The sequence below is a fragment of the Lates calcarifer genome, linkage group LG15 (genome assembly GCF_001640805.2).
Source record: "Lates calcarifer isolate ASB-BC8 linkage group LG15, TLL_Latcal_v3, whole genome shotgun sequence".
In the NCBI taxonomy this organism is placed as follows: Eukaryota; Metazoa; Chordata; class Actinopteri; family Centropomidae; genus Lates; species Lates calcarifer.
In genome coordinates this window covers 12,808,164-12,833,319 of record NC_066847.1, presented here as the reverse complement: position 1 = coordinate 12,833,319, position 25,156 = coordinate 12,808,164, and the positions used below count along the sequence as shown (strand labels likewise).

The following is a 25,156-nucleotide window of genomic DNA, read 5'->3' as shown; positions in this document are numbered from 1 at the left end:
CTAAAGGGGGATTAAGCCTGTGGAGAAGAGGAGAGGAGGGGATATGAAGAGAGACACAGAGAAGGATGTGAAGGGGGAAATTGTGTTCTTGTAGGGAAGTAGTGATGGCAACCGCTCTTGAAAGGAGACGACATCACTAAGAGACGAACAGGGGTGTGGGGGTGGGGTGGCTGAGAGAGAAAGAGCGAGATGCCCAGGATGGAGATATAAAAGAAAGATGGAGGCAACGTGATATGTTAATGGATTAGTGAGAGAGCACGGAGATGTAGGGATGGAGAAGTGTGTGTCTGTTTAATGTCATAGGGAGCCAGGCTGTTTAAAAGAGACTTCAAAGAGACTTGCGCCCAACATAAACTAAACTGATGCACACTCACACACATGCAACACACACGCACACAGAAGCAGGGCCCGGGGCTGCCGTGAGCATAGAGGAGACCTGAGGTGTCCTCTGCCATGCCTGATTAGAAATACAGTGAGTAGAAAAGCATGGCGGAGAGACAGCAATGGGAAAGTGTGTGTGTATGTGTGTGTTTAGTCAACGTACATGCATATAAATCTTTCTCTGCTGCTGCTCGGAGCGCTGCTGTCTACTTCTTTTACATTCTCTGTAATCAAACAGCATTCAGGGAAACCAGTTGACATCCCTCTGACAGCATTTTGACACGACTTTGTGAGCAAGAATATATGTGTGTCTCTATCTAACGGAGTGCTTCCATGTCGGTGTCTGTTTCCGTCTGAGTGCGCTGTTAAATGTTTGGCATACATGCCTAACTCTGTCTGTGCCACCAGGAAAGGTGAAAAGAGAGATTTGTCCAAGCTTCTGCTGTGTTATCAGGTTGTGTTGTGTTACTGTGTGGAGGTCAAGCAAGGCCGGTACAGTCCCGCAGCGGTCAGGGAAACAGAAGAGAGAGACTGGAGAGCGAGGACTGAATGTCAGGCTTCCTACTGGTCCTGGAATTTCAAGAATTTTTGAGAGGAGTGATCCAAACAATGAGACAAGCAATTTGATGAATTCTTTGAGGATATCCAGGAGGATCTGTGAATTTTCCAAAGGGTTCCTTTACAGAAATATATGAGAATGAGTTTTGTAACTGTAGTGTTGTGTTTATGTTGGCTTTCAGTTGTTTTCCTTACTGTCTTTGAATTTTAAGTGTGTTAGGGATGTGGTGGGAACCCTGAAAAATAGAGAAAACATTGGGTGCTTTACTGTGGCTTACAGAAAAATAGACAGATTATATATCAAAGAATGTAGATTTATAGAATAAAGGCAAGGGTGAGAACCATGAAGAGATACAGTTACACACAGTACAGCATGGAGTTTGTTATAACACTCAACCATCATCACCCATGTTCTCCCTACACACTTATTGCACTAGGAGTAACACCTGTGTTTGTGAACCATAACCAGTGTCAGTGGTGTGAACACTCTGCGCAGGTAACACTGAAGAAAACGACAGCACTACAGAACGGAGCAAGTCATTTTCCTCTCCTCCATGCACACACACACACACACACACAATCAAAATCATCAACTATTGTTATTCTTAGATTATTTTTTTTTTAACTGTAGACATGGTTATAATCTAACTACATTTCAACTGTTAAAGTCTACTATAATCACGATAGACATTAAATGATAATGATTTAAATGCAAAACATATACTTGAAGTGAAGCTGTATGGTGTATTGTGTATCATTAGAATATCTTAAAAGGTTTTAGTTTGACAAAATAATCTAAATACTGTCATCTTTTTTTGGTGTTTTCATTTGCAATTTCCGTAAACCCATTTCTCCATATTTTCAACAGTTTATAAAAATGATATTTAAAGCATATAAAGAGGTGTAATTTTCTTTTTAAGAGGTGTTCCAGAGGTGAAGGACAGCTAAGCTAAATGCTGATAAAAAGCTGGTGTCAAATGATCTGACATGTATGGTTATTCATGTAGATGCCAGTTCACTAAAAGACTTGTAAACCAAGGGTCAAATTTTAAATGTGATTCAATCTACTGCTTACTGAAGGTGGGGATTTGTAAACTGATATAACATTATGCACTCACTGCTTGTCGCTGTAGTGTAATTGATTTGATTTAATTATTTTCTCCCCGGTTGGTGGTTTCTCTGCACCAGTTTTCTCTTTGACAGAGATAAAATCTTGCAGGATTACAAAACTAGTGAATTGCAGCTGTGTATCTGAGAACAGTATTTTATTTCTTAAATTTTCTTGAGCAAACTGCAGCAGATGGCATCACCTTGTCACATAACAGTGCTCATTTTTATTGGTTATTTCTTGTAGCATTCACCTCATTATAAGTACTTATTACGAGTAGCTATTTGTGGTAAAGCCCCATTCAGACATACAGAACTTATAACTGCATAAACATATATGTTGGTGTGGATTTTATGCTCTGCTGCAGAGTAGGTACTTGCAGTACATAGCTTTAACTTGGGAGAACTGGTCAAACTTCTGCTTTGTCAGGACACTGAAACTATTTGGCTCTGCAGGCACAAAAGTCTGAGAAAAGACAAACTGTGTGAGAACAGACAGATCCTCACTCTTGTTTTCTGCTGTACACGGCACTTTATGCTACCAGAATCCTATCAGGTGGAGTTTAGAAATGCTGCTCTGCAGTTCTCCATCCTCCGTGGCTGCTAAGCAAAGCTAAACTAAGCTAAGCTAAGCTAGCTATGCACAAACACCTTTTTTTCCCCCAGGAGCACGAGAGAAATCACCGTGGCCAAATTAATTTTCTCCCTTCTGCTGCTGCAACCTGAGGGATCATTGAGGCAGAGAATCAGCCAAAGAGAGGAGAGATGGTGCTGGAGGAGAGAAGGAAAAGGGAGCAGAGGAATTTTAATGTGGCTGTGTCTGTCTCTTGCTGGCTGCCAAAGAAAAGCAATTACTATCACAGCTCCTCTCTCTGCTGCTGCTGTGTATGTGTGTGTGTGCGCTTACCTGCGGGTGTGTGCGTGTGTGACTGCACTTTAGCACACAGGGATTTGGTATGTTAAATGAACAAAAGGTAGATTGGCTTGTATACTGCGGGGTATTTAGGAACTCTGATACAGTAGATGTCTTTTTCTGCCATATAACTTAGCTTGACACTTGAAAATAACTAAAGCATTGCTTAGATACCATGAAACATCCACTCTACAACACAGATGTCAGTGTTCAGCATGTTTATAATGGCATCAGACACCAACCTAACTGATAAATTTATACAAATGCCCTCATAGATTTATTTACTATTTTTCTTCTGGAGTGATGTAAGACAGAAATCCAACAATGCACAGTGTCCATTTTGAGGCTCTCTTGTAGTGTGGAGGTGACCATTTGGAGAGGCACTGATAAACAGCCGACAGATAAGAGCCGAGAGTCAGACAGACATGCAGGCGGAAGGACAGATGGAGGTGTTGAGAAGATACTCCGGCACAGAGCTGTGGGAGGGGTGGGGGTTGAAGGGAGTGAGGAAAAAACGAAGGGAGATATGAGAGGAAATGGAGAACGATCTCTGGAGAGCTTTGAAAAAGCCTGTGATTCTGTGTGCAGCTCAGGGCTCACCGTCACTGCTCACCTCTGCCAGAGTTTTAATGTTTTTGTCTTCCTTTCATTACATTTTTAGGATGCGGAGGTTTGCCTACTGCAAGGTGGTGTTAGCCACCTCTCTGGTGTGGGTGATGCTGGACATGTTCATCCTGCTCTACTTCAGCGAGTGCAACAAGTGCGACGACAAGAAGGAGAGAGGACTGCCCGGGAGAGACGGTGAGTGCACCTTGATACACACATATACATATGATCACAGAGACATACACTCACTTCCTCCAGCATCCTCTCTGATCGATGGTGTGTATGTATCTATTGTAGATGGCCTCAGCAGGCCGCGGGACGGGCCCGGTGAAGGGGGGAAGCCTGTGGTGATCCCTAAGGAGAACCAGGAGAAGATGAAGGAGATGTTTAAGATCAACCAGTTCAACCTCATGGCCTCTGAGATGATTGCCCTCAATCGTTCGCTGCCTGACGTCCGCCTGGAAGGGTGAGCAGCCTCCCCGCAGCTAATATCTGTCACTTACTTTTACTCTGCTCATAAAGTTCTCCTTAAAATGGCTGTTAGTGGCATCCATTTTTGAGATGGACCACAGTGGTATTCTGTTATAAACCACAAGCCAGATGTCTGACCCAAAACCTGTCAGTCACACAGTGAGCCACTGCTAAGGTTAGTCATGAATAATGACATGGAGGATGACAGATACATAGGATACATAGGTCAAAGTAGAGAGCATTACCAACAACAAAAATTCTAATTACATTTTAAAACTATATTAATCTTTAAGTGTTATTTAAGACATATATTTAAAAGAAATAAAATCAGAAAACATTTTATTAGTGTTAGTAAGGCTCTCTCTCTCTCTCTCTCTATATATATATATATATATATATATATATATATATATATATATATATATATATATATATATATGAGATAAAAAATACAAACAAGTATGTTTATGGAAGTGATTAAACTGTCATACTCACTTAGACAGAGAATTAGACAGGGTGTGGTGGCTTGAAAGATCCCATGGGCACATAAACTTCCTGAAAAACAGTCAGCGTGTCCTAATTCCATACAGTCAGTACACAGTATATACAAAATACTGACTGTGTTCATATACTGTCCTGCAGTTAGGATACAAAGAAGTGAACATATCTTAATGTTATATATTGTACTAACAAGGAGTGATAGAATACATGTATCAATGCATATCAGTCTAGCTGCAATTTTGAAACACTACTGCCATGTAAACTTCACACATAGACAGCGCAGTGTTTTCCAAAGACTTTTATAGTTGTTTTTTTGTTTTGTGGTTGTTCACACATCTGTTTCACTATCATCTACAGTTAATTTTAATTTTTTCCAGCTATGACCAGCTCCTCAATGTCTTTTGTGCAATGCATTTTGGGAAAAACACAGTCCATGAACAACACCCTTTTTTGGGGAGAGTGCTTTTCACACCCTGGTGTATTCGCCTGAAAATGAGGGTCTGGTGTGGACTGTGGACCCTGGTACATTTTGTTTGTGGTCTGAAAGCAAACGGCTCAACCACAGGATTCATCATAGTATGTATGTGGTGTTAGTATGATTTCAAAAGATGCAATGCTAATGGATCCAACTGCTGTTCATGAACTGTTCAGGAAACAGCCTTATAGTAAGCGACCTGTATATGCAGCGTATTTATGTAAATGATTTGGTAAACATAGTAACTCTTGTGCTTCTATCCTTCTCTGAGTACTCCATTTAAAAAGTGTGTGACACAGAGACCCATAGTGATTTCTGCTGTGACACTAAAGAACATAAATTAAGCATTAAAGTGTATTTCCCCATATGGCTCCACATTGGGACACAGCTAGCTGATACATTTATATGTAGTGACCTCATGCTGCACTAGTAAATTGTAAATTGAAAATATGTATATATATATATATATATATATATATATATATATATATATATATATATATATATATATATATATATATATTACAATTTTGCCTTTCTGCCTGTCCTATCAAATCAAACTGCATTTCACAACGTAACTAACAACCCATTGGTTCCCCCTAAAGTTTGATCCCTCACTGTCCAGTTTCAAGAGGAAATAACATCACAGTAAGGAAGTAATGACACCATGTCATGGGAACTTGAGGATAGCAACACACATTAACCTCTGGTGTACCATGCCTTGAGCTGACTGCCTTTGAGTTTCACTAAGATATAAAGCAATAAAAACAAATAAAAATAAACAATCGTCAGTTTTTAAGAGTAACAATGACAGTAGACTCTTTTATTTTACTTGAGTAATACAAAATTATGTGTGCAAACACAAGTAATTCATGTCTATAATGAGGATTTTAGTGTTGCTCAAGTGTCTGTCAGTACCAGTGGCTGCAGGTTGTTCAGTCTTCAGACAGGGAGGCTGACACAGAGGCAGTCAGAACAGCAGACAGACATGCCTCTGGCCAGCAGCTTGGAAGATATGTCAAGGTTAGTTCAAGCAGGTGGAAACCAGCTCAGCCCTCCATCCCCCTTTGCCCCTTTTTTCACTTCAGCGGACGAACATGCATTGATGAGTAATGAAGGTTTTTCAGAGAGACAGACAGAAAGACTGACTGACAGATGCAAAGACTGACAGGCAGGGGCACATGCACACTAGACAGGCAGGAAAGAAAGAGGACATTGATCCGTGAAATGGGTTTTAGTCTTTGAGCGAGAGTTGATTACTAGGTGTGTTTTCACTCAGCCTTCTCTCCGTCTCTCTGCTTTTCCAATTAGGAGATAAGACCGAGTCAATATCGAGCAAGGCGATGTGTAGGCACTCATACATTTGTGTTTATTTCTGTGTATGCACCTGTGTGTGTGTGTTTGTATGTGTGTGTGTGGAACGGCAGGTTTGTAGGCAAACTCTGCAAATGAATTCATCATTGCTAAGCAGGTCGCCATTAGCTCGAACTTTGAAGCAGAAACTCACTGATGGTTTATTTTCATTATTGTCAGCAGTACACCCATTGAGTGGAAAAAAATGGCAAAAGAACAGGTCATTCAGACATTACAGTCAAGCCTATATGCGTGTGTGTGTCTGTGTTAACGCCTGTGTTTTTATGTATGTGTGTGCATTCATGTGGTTGGGTGGATCTGCAGTATATGAAAACGCTTTCCATGACCACACCTTTCAGAAAACTTGACATTTTCTCCTTTTTTTAGATCCTGACTGCAACATTATGGCAACATACACACACACACACACACACATATGTGTGTGTGTGTGTGTGTGTGTGTGTGTAATATTGCAAGAGTGACGCTGTTTAATCAGAACCAGTCTGCCCACCCATCCCATCCTAACTATCCCTGCAATGCACTGGCTGGAGAAACAGCCTGTAGCTCATTAGCCTGCGTTGCTGTTGCCAAATGTTGCTCCACCACTAACCCCCGACTGACACAGGACTCACAACAAGACCTCAGTTTTTAAAATCCACATCATGTGACACACTGACGTGTGTCAACACATTAGTTTGGTGGAAACGCAGAAATCTTGTTTTCCATCATCTGTGCAGCAAAGATCATGTCCAGGGAGTGGAAAGTCATGGTTGTTTTGTTTGTGTTTGTGAAACAGAGGAGAGCGAAATAATGAAATGACGTGTATAAAATTTGAAAGACTCCAAGGGTGTCTCTGTTTTTATAGTGAATCATCTTGTGTGCTCATCAACCTCCCTTCTTTGAGGAGGGAATGAGCATGCACACCGCCGCCTGTGTGTGTTATTTAACATGCTCCAGAGGCAGCTGCAGGATGGAGTATATTCTTGACCTCCTCTCTGCTCTCGCTCTTACATTCCTTCTGTCAGAATCGACAGCAGAGAGAGAAAGAAAGCGAGAGAGAGGAAACGTTCCAGTGCTCTGGATGATCACAGGGAGGGAGGGAGTTATGAGGATGGAGGAAGAGAGATCATATTCCACTTGGCTATTGTAAGAATTGAATCTGTCAGAGGGAGGAAGTCACAGGCTGGTTTCAGTTTTGTCATCAATAGATAACGGGTTCTTTTGAGAAGACACTTTGACTGTGAGGCAGCGAAATGTCAGACAGCTCGCATGCAGGTATCATGGCAGGCTGCAGGGTTTCTTGTACAACAGATGTGCATCTCTGCTCTGCTCTCCTGTCATTCTAATGTGTGTTCTCCAGTGAAACTAAGCTTTTTTTTAAAAAATTGGAGAGTAACATTTAACATTCATTTGGCGTGGGTTATGTCCATATTTTGTGCCATCTGTTGTGCAAATCAACCCATCTGTAATATCTGTGTCACTCTCAATGGTTAGAGCATGCTCTCGAAGCTGTTTCCTAGAAAATTAATTGTACATTTTTGTTGATGAGATGATTACAAAACACTCTCATGCCTTAGAAAAAAGTGGAAAGCCTTTGCAAAATGGCAGTGTACTATCTTTGTGACACTTGTGGTTTTTAGAGATGTATTTTATACAAGAGTATTACAGTGTACTATCTGCACTAATCTCTGTTCCATCTAGTGTAGTCTGCATAACACTGACATAAAACTGCCTAAAATGTCAAATCACACACTGTTTTAAAGGGACCTGCAAATTAAAAGATTGTGTTTCTTGTAACCCCAGAACTGATTTTGCTGGCAAAACTAATGAAAGTGTTTACAAGCTGCAAGCTAGGGATGGACACTGAGAATACAATTTACAGTGTATGATGTTTCCCAAATGTGATAATATCATAAAATACAGAATTACATTTTCTGGACATTCACTTGAGGATCCATTTATAGAGAAAATAACCAGACTGCGGGGGGGGGGCGCCCTCATAGCCAAATGGTTAGGACACGTACCATGTGGGCCCTAGTGGTCTGAGCAGGCAGACTCCGGTTTGACTCCCAATCCGGCTGGACCTTTAGTGCGTGTCATTCCTCCACTCTCTCCCTGTTTCCTGTCTCTCTCTCACTGTACTAAAAAAAATAAAGGCAAAAAATAACCTTACTGGGATGTGTTCTGCCTTTCCATAAGACCTTGCAGACCTTTTTTTAAAAAATCAAGCCAACTACGGTGACGGTTCGCTATGCTAGGCTAGCTAGATCAAGCAAGTGTCATACTAAAATAACCTAAGCATTAATATTTGCCTGTCTGGAAGGTAGAAAATGAACCTTAACTGTGCTTTCAGAAGTTGTACTTAATAACAGAGTATTTCTTGGGGAATAGTTTAGAGACTATTTGACTAAGTCCTCACTTCACTAATATCCATCTTCTCTTGTCTATTCACTCATGCCTGCTCTCTTCTGTTAGACATTTACATCTGTCTCTGTCTCTCAATAAGAGAGTTTGATGTGTGTGTGCTCTACACCACTATGATAATGACTCACACTCTAATTAGCATCACTAATCAACTGTCATCGTGCTGACCCACTATTTCTGTGCGAGTCTCTTGTCTAAATTTGGGAATATATGCGCAGTTGCTTGCTCATTATTCACCCTCTGTTTTCTTTGAAGTCGATAAAAATATGATTTTTCACGAGGCCATAAATGTTGATTTAATTAAGCAGTGACTCCGTGACTGACTAATGCGGTTTAGTTGATGTTTAAGTCCCAGCAATTTCCCTCTTGTTCGGCTCTCTCTTGCATAGACTCACTTTAGCTGCCGCTCTGTCTGTAGCAGTCTCTTCCAATCAGACAGAGGCTGGATTGTGATGTCTCTACTAGAGTGTTTTTCTCTCTTCTCCCTCTGTCTCTGTCAGCTCAGTTTTGTCTGTGTTCAAAGACCACAGCTTCACTTATTGCGCATGTGGCTGTCTTTGTCTAACCATGTCTGTGTTGGTTTTTGATGCAGCTCACACATTTTCTCTTATTGCACCTTGAGGTTTTTTTTGTTGTTTTTACGCCATTGTCATTTCAGTATTTGAATAATCAGATGTATTAAGTATCTTTGTATCATTCCACAGTGAACATAGGTTTTTGTTATTAAAGATTTTATTCTGGTTGTTGTATGTTCTCTCCATAGGTGCAAGAACAAGTTATACCCTGATAATCTTCCTCGTACCAGCGTGGTGATTGTGTTTCACAATGAGGCATGGAGCACGCTGTTGCGAACCGTCCACTCCGTCATCGACCGCTCTCCACACACACTGCTAGAGGAGATTGTCCTGGTGGACGATGCCAGCGAGAGAGGTATGTACACACACACACTGCAGATAATTCCTTCAGTGCTGCTTGTTTGAGGCTTAGCCTATTTTTTAGAGAGCTACTGTATGATTTTGCTTGGTTCCTGTGTGTGTGTGTGTGTGTGTGTGTGTCCGAGTCCAACAGCTAGTCAGCATATATGTGCTGTGTGTGCCACTCCACCCTCTTCAATGCTGTTAATCCCTGTTTGGGAGAGATTAGGTCTTTAATTTGCCAGCCGCAGGGATTACACTCTGTTATTACCCTCAATCCCCCCCCCACCCAAGCCGCCACCACACAGCACCATTTCACCCTATGGGACCTCAGGTTTGATGGTGCAAGGCTGAGTGTGTGTTGGTGTGTGTGGCGAGGGGAGCTCTCTGCAGGTAGAGGGGATGTCAGCAGGCATGCTAAGGCACCTGCACACAAGCAAAAACACAAGCACACACTTAGCTTTGATCTCTGCTGGTACAAAACGGATAGGTTGGAGGGGTTGCTTGTAATCCAGGCTCTGCCGTGTGTGTTTTTGTCTGTCTCGTGTGTGTGGGTTTATGTGTGTGTATTGTATCAGTTTTAATTCACATGTGTTCATTTGTATGTTTCAGATTTCCTAAAGCGGCCATTGGAGCAGTATGTCAGAAGGCTTGAAGTCCCCGTGAGAGTGGTGAGGATGGAGCAGCGGTCTGGACTTATCCGTGCTCGTCTCAAAGGAGCCTCTATCTCCACTGGCCAGGTGTGTGTGTGTGTGTGCGCGCGCATGTACATATGTGACATCCACTACCCAGTGACTCTCCATATGGTGTATGCACTGTTGGGTCTGTCTAATGTTTTCTCTCCATGTTTCTAGGTTATAACCTTCCTGGATGCTCATTGTGAATGCACAACAGGGTGGCTAGAGCCTCTGCTCGCCCGCATCAAGCAAGACAAGTAAGACACACACATACACACAAAAGACACACACACCATTGGCAAGCATAAAAAAAATCAATAAACTATTGTTAAGCCTGCAGGGGGCTTGTCCTTGTGTTTATTTGATGCTTAATTACTCATTCTCTGTTTACTGCTTTCCACAAGCAAGTACTCACATACACACACACAGAAAACACATAAGGTTTAAGAAGGTGTAACAAGTGATGAGTGATGGAAAGTCACAGCATGCACTATTGTTCAGATGCATTTGCTTCTGGAGGTGACACACCTTGCAGATAAGCACTTAGTCATAATTGATGACCACCCAAGGTCATAAATGACAGGCTGATGTACTGTGTGTGCGTGTGTGTGGTGTGGTGTGTTTCTGTGTTTATTTCTGTGTTGATACATTTGTGTGTCTTTTTGCCATAGGAGAACAGTGGTGTGTCCAATCATTGACGTGATCAGCGATGACACGTTTGAGTACATGGCGGGATCCGACATGACATACGGAGGCTTCAACTGGAAGCTCAACTTCCGCTGGTACCCTGTACCTCAGAGAGAGATGGACCGCCGCAAAGGAGACCGCACGCTGCCTGTCAGGTGGGTGATACAGTTGAACGAACCTTTAACTGAATCACGTGGGTTTGACTTTTGGTATTTAGGTGTCCTTCAGCAAGTTCAGTCTCGACCAGCTTAAGGGCTCCTGCTGTTCAGCTGACCCTGACCTCTGACCTCTCTGCTGGGTCAAGCAAAAAGAGAATTTCCCTACAGGGACCAGGCTTTAATCATGTCAGTATTATATCTAGGCACACATGATCATACTCACTTGCTGTGTTAGTGAGCTAATGGTAATAATATATGCGTCAAGCTTTAACATCACTGAGAGGCATTCACGATTGATGTAAACAGCATAATCGTACTTCACCATTTAATTTTCAGCTGATAATAATCATAAAATGCTCTCAAGGCAGGAATACTGAAAGCATACAGTGAGCCCTCCTCTATAGTTAAAGTCAAGATGTTAATGTAAGATTCTCTGTAATTCTGCTCCATGTACCATTTCTCATGGCCCAGGCCTTGGAAGTAAAATCAAGAGCCTATTTCTGCCTGTCTATCATCTATTCTTCCTGCTCTTGTTTCTGAGCATGCTTGACGCCATTATTCAGGGTCACACACATAATATATCTTATGTAACACTCTTTGCCCCTGTTTTCAGTTGTTTTTCACAGTTCTGCCTGACAAAATTTTCCTAAGGGTGTCTTGTAAGTGGCCTAAAAAACAAAAAGTGGGTTGTAGTGTCAGGGCAGGAAATTAAGAAGTACTTTATACTAATGACATGATTTACATAAACCCTGTCCTGTCACAAAGCAGTTATATATTATTGGGAAGACTTAAGAGCTATTGCACATAAACAACAGAGATTTCATAAGGAACATTATGTATTAGGTTTCAAAAGAGCACAAACATACTTCTCATAATAGAGGATGTGCCAGTGGGGAATCCGTACACTGAGTACACTGGTGTGATTTCACCTTGTCATTTGGTGTTAAATGGCTGTTATCGAAATATGGTTAATATGGTTACCAAGGGAATTGTTCTTCATTAGCCAGTGCATAGCAAGCTACAGGCCTGCTGCTGTCACACACTGAGAGGCCTCAGAGAGTAATGGGACAGGAGGAAACCTCAGCAGCTAAACTGGTTGTTACAGGCTCATCTACCTTGTAATTTAGAGTACTGTGCAAAACTCTGAGGTCACTTGGAAAGATTGTCTATTGGACAGAAAAAACGCACCAAGTATCCAAGGTCTAAGGAAGACTTGTGAAAAATCCTCTGAACATATTAAATGACCTTGTGTCAATTAGATGCTGTAAATCCTCAGAGAGAATTTTCCACAGCACCACCTGGGAAAAAAACAGTCTACTGTAGAAAAGTCCTCTAGTTTTACGATCTCAGTACAAAATACCAACCTTTTGTTTATCGTTTTTGTCGCTTTATTTATTTATTGTAACAATGTTAGTGTTTATTACTGTGTCATGGTGTGTTTTTAGGTAATGAACAGTCTTTGTAAGTGGTAAACAAATAGTTTTCTGCTGCACTGTACATGTCAAAAATTCTGTGTAAATTACTAGGGTTTGTTTGCTTTGCTGTGATGTGTTTTGTAAAAATGATAATTTAATTGTAAGCTTAGTTAGACAGCTTTGATATTTAAAGTAAACAGAAAAGTACACATACATATATAATTATAGTCATCTGTGTTTTGTTGTAACAATTGAATATTTGTTTTTCTTTACTTCTGCGTTGCTCATTATTTCCCACTCTCATTTAAATGCTGCAAACAAACCATCACCCCATGTGCTCTCAGTATGCACAGTATTGTGTGTTGATAAGTGAACTTCGATGTTAAATGAAAGCAAAACCAGGCAGCAAGGAACATAGGCCCGATGCACAAAGGAGGAAACCAGGGAGAGAGAGCAGAGAGCCTTGAGGCCATTAAACACTGACACGGCCATCACAACAACAGAGGAGTGAGCAGAAAAACAGAAAATGAACAAACAGGAAAATAGCCAAGTACAGGGGTTGAGAGTGGTGAAATAGAAAACTCTGATGGCATCTATAGATACTGTGTGACCTTTAGAAAGCAGGCCTTAAGTGAATTAAGTGGCACTAACTCACCTCACTCTTTCTTCAGGACTCCTACCATGGCAGGCGGCTTGTTCTCCATAGACAGAGATTATTTCCAGGAGATCGGCACGTATGATGCCGGCATGGACATCTGGGGCGGAGAGAACCTGGAAATCTCTTTCAGAGTGAGTGAACACACCCGCAGCCAATTGACATGACTGCATTCTTCCATTCACTGGCAGGCATTCAGGAGTGTCTGCTCGGGTCCAGAGACACCCATATATGCACATTACACTCGTGACTACTCTGACCAAATTGTTGACTTGACTAATACTTTGTCAGGCATCATCCTGACTGGCTCTCAATCAAACTTATTCAGACTGTCAAAACACAGACAGGACCAAACAATCCATCTCCCAGCATAGTTCACTGTCAGCCTTTGCTCATTCAGTGATCGAGCTTTACACTGTGTGTATTCTGCACAGTATACTGTACGCGTGTGTGTTGGTCTCCACAGATCTGGCAGTGCGGTGGGACTCTAGAAATTGTCACATGCTCTCATGTGGGTCACGTGTTCAGAAAGGCGACGCCCTACACGTTTCCAGGGGGAACAGGACAGATCATCAACAAAAACAACCGGCGCCTGGCAGAAGTGTGGATGGATGAATTCAAAAACTTCTTCTATATCATCTCTCCTGGTGAGTAGGAACGTGCGTGCGTGTGTGTGCGGACGTGCGTGCGTGTGTACTTGTGTGTATGTGTTCATGCTGGTATGCATGTATGTGCTCATGTGGGGAGGTTAATCTCTGTGGCAGGTGTGATCTATCCATTAACCCAGTGACAGTGTGATATTGCAGTTGCGACCCAGCAGTGCAGGACGGGGGGTGCGGCGAGTAATTTCACGCTACAAAGCATCTATTAACTCACACAAACACACACACACACACACTCACACAAGTTGGCAAAGGAGACCCAACCAAAACTAAAGCAAAACTCCCTAAATAGAGAATTTTTTTGGATGTGGAAGCTGTTATTAAACTTTCTCACAAACTCAGTTTACACCTGCAGATGCAGACATGTTGATATCGCCACCTACAGGCAAAGAAAGTAATAGCTGCTGCTTAACACTAAACCGCTGCATGCAGTGACTTTTAGAGTTACAGCATGTAGTTGGACTGAACTGTCAGTTTGTTTTCACGTTATTAAACACTGGGACATTGTGTTCATGTTGGCCATTGTCGGTTTTGGAGGGGTATTATTTTCCATGAGTAGTAACTGATGCATCCACCCTGTCAAAGTCATAGTCTGCTGTAGTGGTAATTAACATATGATACATATCATGCTGGCTGGCTGGCTGCTTTAAGGGACAGCCTGTTGTTTACTGACTTGAAAGCAAAACTTAAAACTCATCTTTTCAAAATTGCTTTTACCTTGAAACTGCATTTTAAGCTTATTGATAGTATTGTTTTTCTTAATATCTTTGATTAGCCTCTTTTTAAATGAAATCCTTGCCATTACATTTTTTAATGTTGCTATTACTTATCTGTCTTTTTGTGTTTTGTGAAGCACATTGTATAAAATGCACACTGAATGAAATGTGGTGTATAAATAAAGTTTTATTATTTTACTATTATTATTCATGTAAATGGACTCATACTGGCAAAGATAGAGAACATTCCCATTCTAATTCACGTCTACAGAGGTGAGCTCTGATTGGTTCAGTTGCTTTTCCAAACAGGCAAAACAGCCGTCAACGAGGATACCGCCAGACCAAAAAAGCAAGTCAGATCACTCAGTGGATAGTAAGCACTGGATGATCTTGCAAGGCTGGTTTAAGATGTTTAGACTTTTTCCTTGAAACCAGGTCTTTGTTGAAATTGTCATGAATCCACAGCAACTACAGCCACTACCCTCAGCAAAGGACCAAACCCCATGTAGTCTAAAGATGATTTCATACTCAACAAATGGATTTTTGTTGGAGTAGTCCTTCAACATTATGCCCTTTCAAGCACTTGGCCTGATCTGATAAGTGCGCTCTGCAGTTCAGTGATATTGGATATGTGTTTGTGTGCTTCAAATTAATGTGTGGCCTTGTTCTACTTCATCAGTGACACCCTTTAAATAATGTTTATATGGAAAAATGCATTTAAAAACCTTTCAACAACAAACCCAGGACTATGCAAATGTAATTTGGCACCATAGTTACTGACCTTTATTTTTCTCTTTGTCTGTGTGTGTCTCTCCAGGTGTGACCAAAGTGGACTACGGTGACATCACCTCTCGCACTTCTCTGAGACAAAAGCTTCAATGTAAACCCTTCAGTTGGTACTTGGAGAACGTCTACCCTGACTCCCAGATCCCCAGACACTATTACTCGCTTGGAGAGGTACTCACACACACACATATATATATAGCGCTATCTGACTCAAAATATTTTAGACACTGTCATTCACTGCAAGACAGACAGACACAAATGCATCTGCAACTCACTGCCTTTAGTTTGAAATCCAAGAGGATAGAAAGCATTTAAATGAGGTTTTATGCTCAGGTAACAGTATTACTGACTGTGGTTTCTGTTTGTATTCGACTCAGATACGCAATGTGGAGACCAACCAGTGCCTGGACAACATGGCCCGCAAGGAGAATGAGAAGGTCGGCATTTTCAACTGCCACGGCATGGGAGGCAACCAGGTAACATGGCACCAAGACAGAGCAAAAAATAAATAAATAAATACAATGAATACAATGAACTGTTAGCCAGAGAAGACAGAAAAAATGTTTAGGAGGAGAAAAAGGCACAAGGTTTGATTTAAAAGCTCGACTTTGTTCATGTGACATGCAGGTTTTCTCCTACACGGCCAACAAGGAGATCAGGACAGACGACTTGTGTCTAGACGTGTCCAAGCTGAATGGGCCCGTCATGATGCTCAAGTGCCACCACCTCAAAGGCAACCAGCTCTGGGAGTACGACCCTGTGGTGAGTGGAAGAAATGATGAAAATGTACATGTTAAGGCTGTATGGGAGGATATAATAAATGTACAGATTTGCTGGTACAGTAAATGTACACATAGAAACATACACAGTGGGCTCTCACGCAGGTCTTGACAGATACAGAAGTAAGCCTGGAAAGTTATATATTCAGAAGGCTCATCATTTCAGTTTCTTCCAGTTGAAACTAATATAAATTAAAAAAAAACAGCACTGGTGAAATGAAAACGATAAAGGAGATGAAATGATGATGAAACTTCAAAAAGGAAATGAGCTTTTGTCAGTAAACAGAGTCTTCGTGCAGTGAGCACAGCCCAGAAAATACATTCCATGATAGAAAGTGAAGAGAAAAATTGTGGACAAACACAAATGAGATGCTTATTATTCACCTAACTTTTTCTTTGCAACTAAAGAAAAATGGCTTTGCACTTCAAATGTCATTTTTTTTTTAATCCTATTTTCACTTTGGTTTTTTGTATTATGTCTTTTTTGACAGTTTCTTACAGTTTTCAGCTGTTTCTTAGTAAATTAAAAGATGAGTTTCCTGTTTTTCTAACTGAAAATAATAAGCCCTGTGTATTCCCGGTACGCAAACGGTATGATAACACATATTTCAGACTAGCTGTCATTTCAGTCAGTGGGATATTTATGTCTACAGTTTTAGGACAATATGTCTTCATTGAAACATTACCCAACCCAACCACAGCATCCCTCACACTGAGAGCCAAAACTAAATTGTGCCTCAGAATTAGAGTCTGAGATAGAAAATTAAACTAGGAACTGTGTGTACAGATGAGCTATTTGAATAAAGATTTATATACGTGCTCGTGTGAATTCAAATGAACCAGTCAGAAACCTGATTTGCATCCTCTCACACACACACATGCACTCTGTGTTTCCCTGTCGTGCAGAAGCTGACTCTGGTCCACGTCAACAGTAACCAGTGTCTGGACAAGGCCAGTGAGGAGGACAGCCAGGTGCCCAGCGTCAGAGACTGCACGCACACGCGCTCTCAACAGTGGCTGCTCCGCAACGTCACACTACCAGAGGTCTTCTGACCACACTCCGCACACTCACAAACACACACACTCACACACACAGCGGCCCAGAGTAAGCAGTGAGGGGAATGGACATGTTTATTGAAATTGGGCACTGGGAAAAGGAAAGACTTCCCATGAGGGGACTTGGGAAGAGGAGGAGGAGGAGGACGGATTGGACGGTACTACCTCTGCCACAGATCAGAGGGAGGAGTGTGTTCGACCCTCCTCGGAGCAGGAAGAGAGGAAAGACTCCCTCTAGGAGACGATGGCTGTTGTCTTACGTTTGTTTTGTGTTTTTTAAGAAGAGATTTTAACTGCGCAGAGTGACTCGCTCTCAGGCGTGAATAATGAGACTGGCTGGTGGAGTCGAGGTTCTGCACTCACAGCTTCCCTGGACAAAGCAGTCCACCCCTCAACTCATCACTTAAGGTTTACTGACTGCCTCTTATGAGAGAGTGTGTGCACTTATTTGTGTGTGTGTGTGTGTGTGTGAATGGGTGTGTGTACTCTGAGATGAATGTATGCTTTGAGAAGGGGGCTGAATTCCTTTTTGATTTCCTTTTTTTTTTTTATAATTTAATTTTGTAATGGATTTTGAAAACAAACTCTGGTGAACTCCTATGAAGAAGGGTGCATGAGTACGTGAGCATCTGAGTGTGCGTGTGTGAATGTGTGAGAGTGTCATGTGTGCATGTGTCAGAGCCCCTCCTACAGTGTTGCAGCAGTGTATGTCTCCCCCTGGTGTTACTCCTCGGCATTTCATTCCCACAGACTGAAGCCTCCTGAGGAATTTTCCAAGGGACTGCACATTAAAAAAAAAACAAACAAACAAGAGGACTGAACACGAGGACCGGACATCTGCCAATCAGCAGAGATCTAGAGATAGAGAAAAACGATGTTTGTGATATCTTGAGATTTCTATGTCCAGTTTTTACATGGATTTGTCTGTTTCTACAGTCCTGTGAGAGTGCCACAGAGCAGTAATCCTAGTCTGTCTGTCCGTCTCTGTTGTCTTTAAAGATATTTAACATAGAGCTAACACACACACACACACACACACATAGAGGACTCTGCATATGTAACTGATGTTCACTGCCCAATGTAGTGTTAAACCATAGGGAGCTCTCCCATAAGACACTACATAGTCACACACACGCATCCACATCCTGTACACATATAGGAAAAAGGCTGCATTTGCCTGATACTTTAATCCATCTTGGCATATCTTCTTCTCAATGACCTCTTAAAAAATACACTCCAAGGGCTTCTTTCCTCCAGCGGAGTGTGTGGATGGATGCGTCGGTGTGGGTGTGAGCGTGTGTCTTCAGTACTAATCCCAGTCCATCAGCTCCCCTGTTTACTAGAACAAACAGCTCTCAGAACCCTCGCTGTCGGACAAACCAAGAGCCCGTAGCATAGACTGACAGCAGATCAGCATATTCCTGCTTCCGTTGTACAAAAAAAAAGAAAAAAAAAAAGCAAAAGCTGCTTCTATTTTGCAGAGCAGAGCCAACCCTCTGCACTCTCCTGAGGACATATCTAGAGTAGGAAACGATGCCTGGGAAGTTGTTAGGATATCAAAGAGACGTCGCTGAGGTGCATTTAGGAGAATTCATCAGGGACAGAGGAATAATTGTAGAGAGCTGAGGGCAGAGAAAAGGTTGAACTGTGGATTACAAAGAGCACAGCAGCAGCAGATGACATATCTTAATCCATGACTGCATATCTCTCTTTACAAGCTCACCTGCAGTATTTTCACTTTTCATATCTCAGCGAGCCAAACAGGCTGAACAGTTACATCAGTGTCTCATTTCAACCATCATGCTTTCTTTATACTTTTTTTGTATCACTCCTGGGGCTGCGAGTCAGGGCAGGAGAGGTGATTTCATAAAAGTTTTAACCATTTCAGCTTCCTCCAGTGGAGGAAGGGTTTACACATAGGACATGTCATTGGTTCATCTTTGTTGTGGACACAGTAGCAAGAGGAGGCCGTCAGCTGGTGTTTGTCATGTCTGAGCGAGTGACTGTGGTGAAGATGTGAACGTTTTTTGATTGTGAGACAGAGGGGGTATTGTATCGATTGTTCTGATTTTTTGGTGGGAGGGGTGGGGTGGACGGGGGTTTGCAGTTGACTGACATGTCCAGGCTTCAACACTGAGCTGATCCAAATGTAGAAAATAAAGGTGAAGTTTACAGAACAATACAAGGACAATGTTGATTTCTGCCTCTGTCTGTGCACATGCTGATAAAAGACACACTATTTCTTCAGTCAGGAACAAAGGTCACTGAAAGTCACTCTAATCTTAAAGTTAATTATTTCATGAAAATGTGAGTTAAGTTTGATTTTAACTTGATTATTAAGTACGTAGCCCAACAGAAATCAATATTTAAGAGTTTAAAAGCTATTCAATCAGTGCTGTATATCTGCTAATATTCTGTTTTTTACAAACACATATCATAAACAAATGAGGATTGTTAAACTGGTTGTTGTCATTTTCTTGACCTTGGAAAACAACAGCTGATCAAACAAATCCTTGTAAACAAAGAGAAATTAGGATTCCAGTCAGTCTTTGTTACCAAAAGGCACTGTGTTAATCCCTGAGGTCTGATGAATGCATTTCCTTCATCATAAATCATCTGAAAATCAGTCTGTTTTTTATTATTATTTTAAATCATCCATTGTTTAGATCCATGTTTACTAGCTTGTAGTCCTCTTTTTCTCTGCCTTTATTGGAGCATTGTTATGTTTCTTGGTCAATCAGTTGCGTAGTGTGAAACCAACTGAAAGACATTTTTTGCATTACTAGCATGCTTGTGCTAATGCTCATGCATCCTCGTGAGTGTGCGCTATATAAACCAATTGAGGACGCACTTGTAAAAACACTGATCCACGGTCAGTGCCATGGGGTACGTTACAGATACACTTCTCTTCATTCTGTGTGATCTATTTGAAAGCTTTTTTTTCAGCTGCTGTTTCCAAGGTTGAGATGTACTGACAAGCTCAACTTTTAAGCCATGAGCAAGACAAGACAAGAAGTCTTAAACATTCCTTGAACAGCTACAGTCCCATCACACCTGAGCAAACCTTATCTGTCGATGAGAAATGTGAAAAACTCTGGAACAAACAAGTAAGTGGACCTCGAATGGAGATTGTTTTTTCATATTATTATTTTACAGTTGATGGATGAATGTTTTTTATTGGCTGACATATACACTGATACTAATAAGTCAAATATTCTGCTGCTTACAGAGTCCAGTTTTTTTTTTTTTTTTTTTAAACAAGAGGAAACATAATATTAAATGGCAACCACACACTCACACAAGTGTGAACTGTGGCCACTGCTGCATGAGGCAACCATGAGTGTACAAAACCGATGAATCTCTCTTATCTCCCCACAGTGAGAAGCACATTGCTGCAGAAAAGTCGAGTTTGGGCAGAAACAAGATAAGTCTTGTGGGGAAACGGGACTGTTCTGTCTTTTTAATCATCAGCATGGAGCAGTGTGGAGGTAATAGAGTCAGTCAGCAGACTGAGTACATGTTTTGTGGAGAGAGGATTATTCAAACTCCTTGACTTGATCTGTTGAATTATTCATTTGTCAGGATTAGGCCCTCAGAGAGCCATCAGGAAGACTCAGTCGACAATGGTGTTCTGCATACAGATCTTTATTATACATGTTGATGTGTCTGCATTTGTTTAATGAAAGTGTCTCCTGTATAGTGAATTAGGTGTGTTAGTATGTTTTCATAATACAGCAGAAATAAAAACAAAAAGATGGATCAGGCTCTCCAAGTCGCCTTGCCTGAACATATTCATTGGTCACAAAGGTGGACAACTCAGACGTCAAAATGTAAATCTGCAGAGTGTGAACTTGATCCTGTTCCTCTACTTTCTTCTGATACTCGGTGAAGATTAATCTGCTGTGTAGATCCGAGAAAAGTCAAGGAGACACTTCCCTCTTGTTCCTTCTGTGCGAATGAAATGAATGATTCTGCTGTGAAGGAGATTTAGATCTGCGTGAGCTCAGGAAGACGTCACTGTGGTTTATGTGCTGCAGACCTCTGAAGAGCTGTGTGGAGTCTTTGATGTGAAGAAATGGATCAAAGCTGAATCAGACTGCGGCCTGAGGGGGGGAGGACTCCAGAAGAAGACAGAAAAGACAGAATATTGAAGTGTGTGCAGAGGAACAGAGTGAGTTTATCAGCTTAGAAGTGTGTGTCCGTCTAATTTATTTGTTTTAGTGTTTTATTGATTCTTGTTTGTGAATTCAGCTTTATATTTTATTATTTAAACACTGAGCTAACTCATTAATTTAGACTCCTCTTTGATGGAAGTGGTCTTATGTTGCTTTCTTAGACACATCAGTTGAATGTTTTCTCACAAAGAATGAAATTATAAAAGATAGATATAGTTAGATGATGACATTACGGATTATTACAATAATCAGTAACTAGTTTTAGCTGATGATGTAGTATTGATAATGCAGTGTATTTTAAGAATAAGACAACAATACTACATAATCATGAGCAAATTACCTGACCCATCAGATGTTACATTAGCCACAGTGCTCATGTTAAACTGTTCAAGCCTGAACCTGAGAGGCAGCAACCCACAGCCTCCATGTGGTACAGAGACCTAAAGATCTGGAGGCCTTATTTTCATAATTATGACTTTCTTATCATATAATTATGACCTAATGTCTCATTATTATGATCACAATTCATTATTATGATCACAATTATGGGAAAAGAGGTGGTCAAGATGGTGCCACCTGATTTAACACCTGATTTGATTGGTTTGAAACAGTGGGAGACAAATGAGGAGCATAGATTGTTTTTATTATAATTTTATTTTTGTTTATACATCTATATAATGAATATGAGCTTAAATATCAATATGCTTACTCTTTTTTTTTTTTCAACAAAGTATTTTGGAAAATGTTACATTGAAAGTTAGAAGTCTTAACTTGTATGAACAAATTTTTAGGCCATATTTGTTTATATTTTAGAAATTTAGTACAGTTCATTGTTGCTATGTACCATTAGATGCACTGACAACTACCCGTGAATTACTCTGATACTAAATTAATCTTTAAAACCTGATTATTCTCAGGCAAGTTCTGAAGCATTTCACTTTCTCCCCCTCTGTACATGATCGTAATTATGAGATAGTTTTCTCATAATAATGAGATTTTGATCTGGTTGTTCTATGATATGGAAGTTATATATTACAATATAAGGTCTCCAAATGTTTTTTTTCTTTTGTGAATGAAATGTAAATTTGAAACTGAGGTTAATTAAACCGCCCAATACCTTTTTCTCTCAGTGAATTGAGTGAAGTCTGTCACTTTATGTCACCTTGGTTTGAAGCCATTTTAACAATGAAATCTTTTTTGTTTTAACAGATTGTCAGTGTGTGAAGTCACCTGGAAGGCCATGGTTACAGTCAGCCTCAGCTCTCAAGTAGGAAGGTCATATTTTCTGCTTGTTAAATGTGTTGTTTTCCATTAATAATGCTTCATTGTCTGAATGTGGTTATCATCACAAAATACAAATAACAAGCTTCACAAAGCATCTCTTTAAGATCATTTACACATTACTGTATATCTCACACTCCCTCCACTGTGCCATATACACCACATTGATTCTCTGTCTGTAGTAGTCTCTACAGTACAACATTAAACACATTTTTATGCCATTATTATGGCAACAGCCATGGACAGAGGCATTGTGTTTTCAGGTTGTCCATCCATCCATGCAGTGGAGTTTTGAGTCTGCTGGTTTGATCCTCAGGGCAACATTGAAAACCAAAGTGATTAATAATTGTAAGATAGATGTTTTATTGTGTCTTCTGTTGAGGACAACCAACAAATCTCAAGATGTTTGCGGGACAGCCTGTATTGTATAGCGTGTAACAATTCATCACATACTTCTCTTAATTCAAAGTTTGTATTAGGTGCTAATTTCCTACAAAAAAATCAAAAATAACTTTCAAAAAAACTTGCAAAAATAATGGACCTGTATGTCCACAAGTTGCTGCAGCAAGAAAACACTACATATATCTACACTGACGTGTGTGTGAAAACTCCTGACAACACTTTACAAGTACAACCTCAACACAGTTATTAACACTAATGAATTTATAGTTCAGACCTGACCAAGAGAATTACTTTTGAAAGAGTTTAAAGATAATTATTTCTGCAAAATGATATATTAGCTTCTTGTAATTACAGAGTGGTTGTGGATTTAAGGATTTTCTTAAGGCAACTCTAAACACATAGTTAAGATTAGCCCGTAAGAGCCCAGACCCATTTCTGCTTTTAGGAATATTATAAATTGTGGGAGATAAAACAGACTAAATGGACCACACATAGCACTTCTCAGAAGTTTTATTTTTTTAAATACTTTTTATTTTCTTTCTATTTCCTTACAAGGAACTTTCCACAGCACTGGAAGGATTGGTTACGCCCGTGTCACTGTGGGCTCTTATAGGTTAGAAACAGCACATGAATCTATGAACCTATGACCCTGAGAAAGACTTGAAGCCTAAAACCCATCAGAAAGACTAAAGAGTTCTGAGAGATTTTGCCAAGTACTTCATTTCCTGTGACAAATAAGTCTAACATCACACACTCACATACACAACAATATAAAACAGTAATTTTAATATTAGCAATATAAATATCATCCAGTGGTCAGAGTGTTTGTGGATTGCTTTCTAACAGGAAAGATGCCTGGCTTCACCAGCAGCCATACTGCAGATTTCCATGGATTTGATATTTATTCTCTCCATCTGTCCAGAGCCTTGCTGACACATTGACAATCTGTAAAGTCTTCACAGAACAGATGACGCCGTCTGACTCAGCTCACACAAACACAGAGGGAAGCTTTAACTTTAATTCATCCAGAGAAAGTTAGATTTTAATCATTTTCCATTTCTTTTTTTCTTTCCTTTAGGCGGTGTTGGTGCAGTGATCACAGGTAAAAATGTAATAAACTGGTTGCAGAACCAGAACTACCACTGAGTCATTGCCCATGATTGTCTTTTCTGTTAATTTAGCACAGAACATTATGCTCTGTGATTAAAATCTAATGGACTAGTTTAATAAGTCTATGAAAGTATATTAGCAGTTCAACTGTAGTTAAGATGTTTTGCTTGTTATCTATTTCCTTCATATCATTGAGTAAACACTCAAATCTTATTGCTACAAGCATTTAATTATGGTTTGCTGTTCTCTTTAGGCTTTCCTAGTGCTTCAAACAACGTTGTCTGTAGACTGGGCTCCTCTATTATCAGATGTCATATGCGTCACATCCATGAGAGGAGAGGGTGAAGTCCAGAGACGTTCAACAAAGACACATAGATGGTGCAGAGGCCTTGGAGGATCCATGAATCCAGTAAGGAATCAGTTCGTGTCCTCAGCTGACGTCAAACACAAAGTGTTGACTCTGGTTTTAATACAGACAAGAAGTGTTGTCCCATCCTAATCTGAAATGTTTATGGGCATGGACTGACTGATTTCGTAGCAATGACACTGAAATGTTTCGTGACCCCCCTTCCAGAGAGACTCTGGTTTTTGGTTCTATTGATAATTATTAGTTCTCTGTTGTTCTATGACTTCTGTCCTGTTATTTATCCTCCTGGTGTCTTGTATATTCAGTTCTTGTCTTAATTTGATATTCTGTTCCCTTGCGTTCCGCTCACTTCCTGTTTTATTTTGGTAGTTACTTTCCCTGGTGTGTCTTTTGTGCCTTTACTTCTGGTCTTTGTTTGGTTTCCCACCTGTTTCCAGCCTCACCTGTGTTTAATTTGACTTTTTGTGTTTGGCCTCCCCTGGAGCTTTTGGATTGTTTTTGCCCCAGGTACATCAGTCTTTTTGCTG

The 25,156-nt window shown here is 40.6% G+C and overlaps 1 protein-coding gene across 1 annotated transcript in view; it reads left to right on the top strand.

The window, feature by feature from the left end:
• Window positions 1-19,485, top strand: part of galnt1 (UDP-N-acetyl-alpha-D-galactosamine:polypeptide N-acetylgalactosaminyltransferase 1) — a 38,565-nt gene extending 19,080 nt beyond the window's left edge. The window contains exons 3-14 of the mRNA XM_018686154.2: window positions 3,621-3,760; window positions 3,863-4,031; window positions 9,553-9,719; window positions 10,316-10,443; window positions 10,558-10,637; window positions 11,052-11,222; window positions 13,312-13,429; window positions 13,762-13,942; window positions 15,491-15,630; window positions 15,837-15,935; window positions 16,087-16,221; window positions 17,145-19,485. Of these exons, the coding sequence (XP_018541670.1) occupies window positions 3,622-3,760; window positions 3,863-4,031; window positions 9,553-9,719; window positions 10,316-10,443; window positions 10,558-10,637; window positions 11,052-11,222; window positions 13,312-13,429; window positions 13,762-13,942; window positions 15,491-15,630; window positions 15,837-15,935; window positions 16,087-16,221; window positions 17,145-17,291 (1,674 nt within the window). The 5' untranslated portion in view covers window position 3,621 and the 3' untranslated portion in view covers window positions 17,292-19,485. The remainder of the gene's footprint in view (window positions 1-3,620; window positions 3,761-3,862; window positions 4,032-9,552; window positions 9,720-10,315; window positions 10,444-10,557; window positions 10,638-11,051; window positions 11,223-13,311; window positions 13,430-13,761; window positions 13,943-15,490; window positions 15,631-15,836; window positions 15,936-16,086; window positions 16,222-17,144) is intronic.
• Window positions 19,486-25,156: the final 5,671 nt, after the last annotated feature.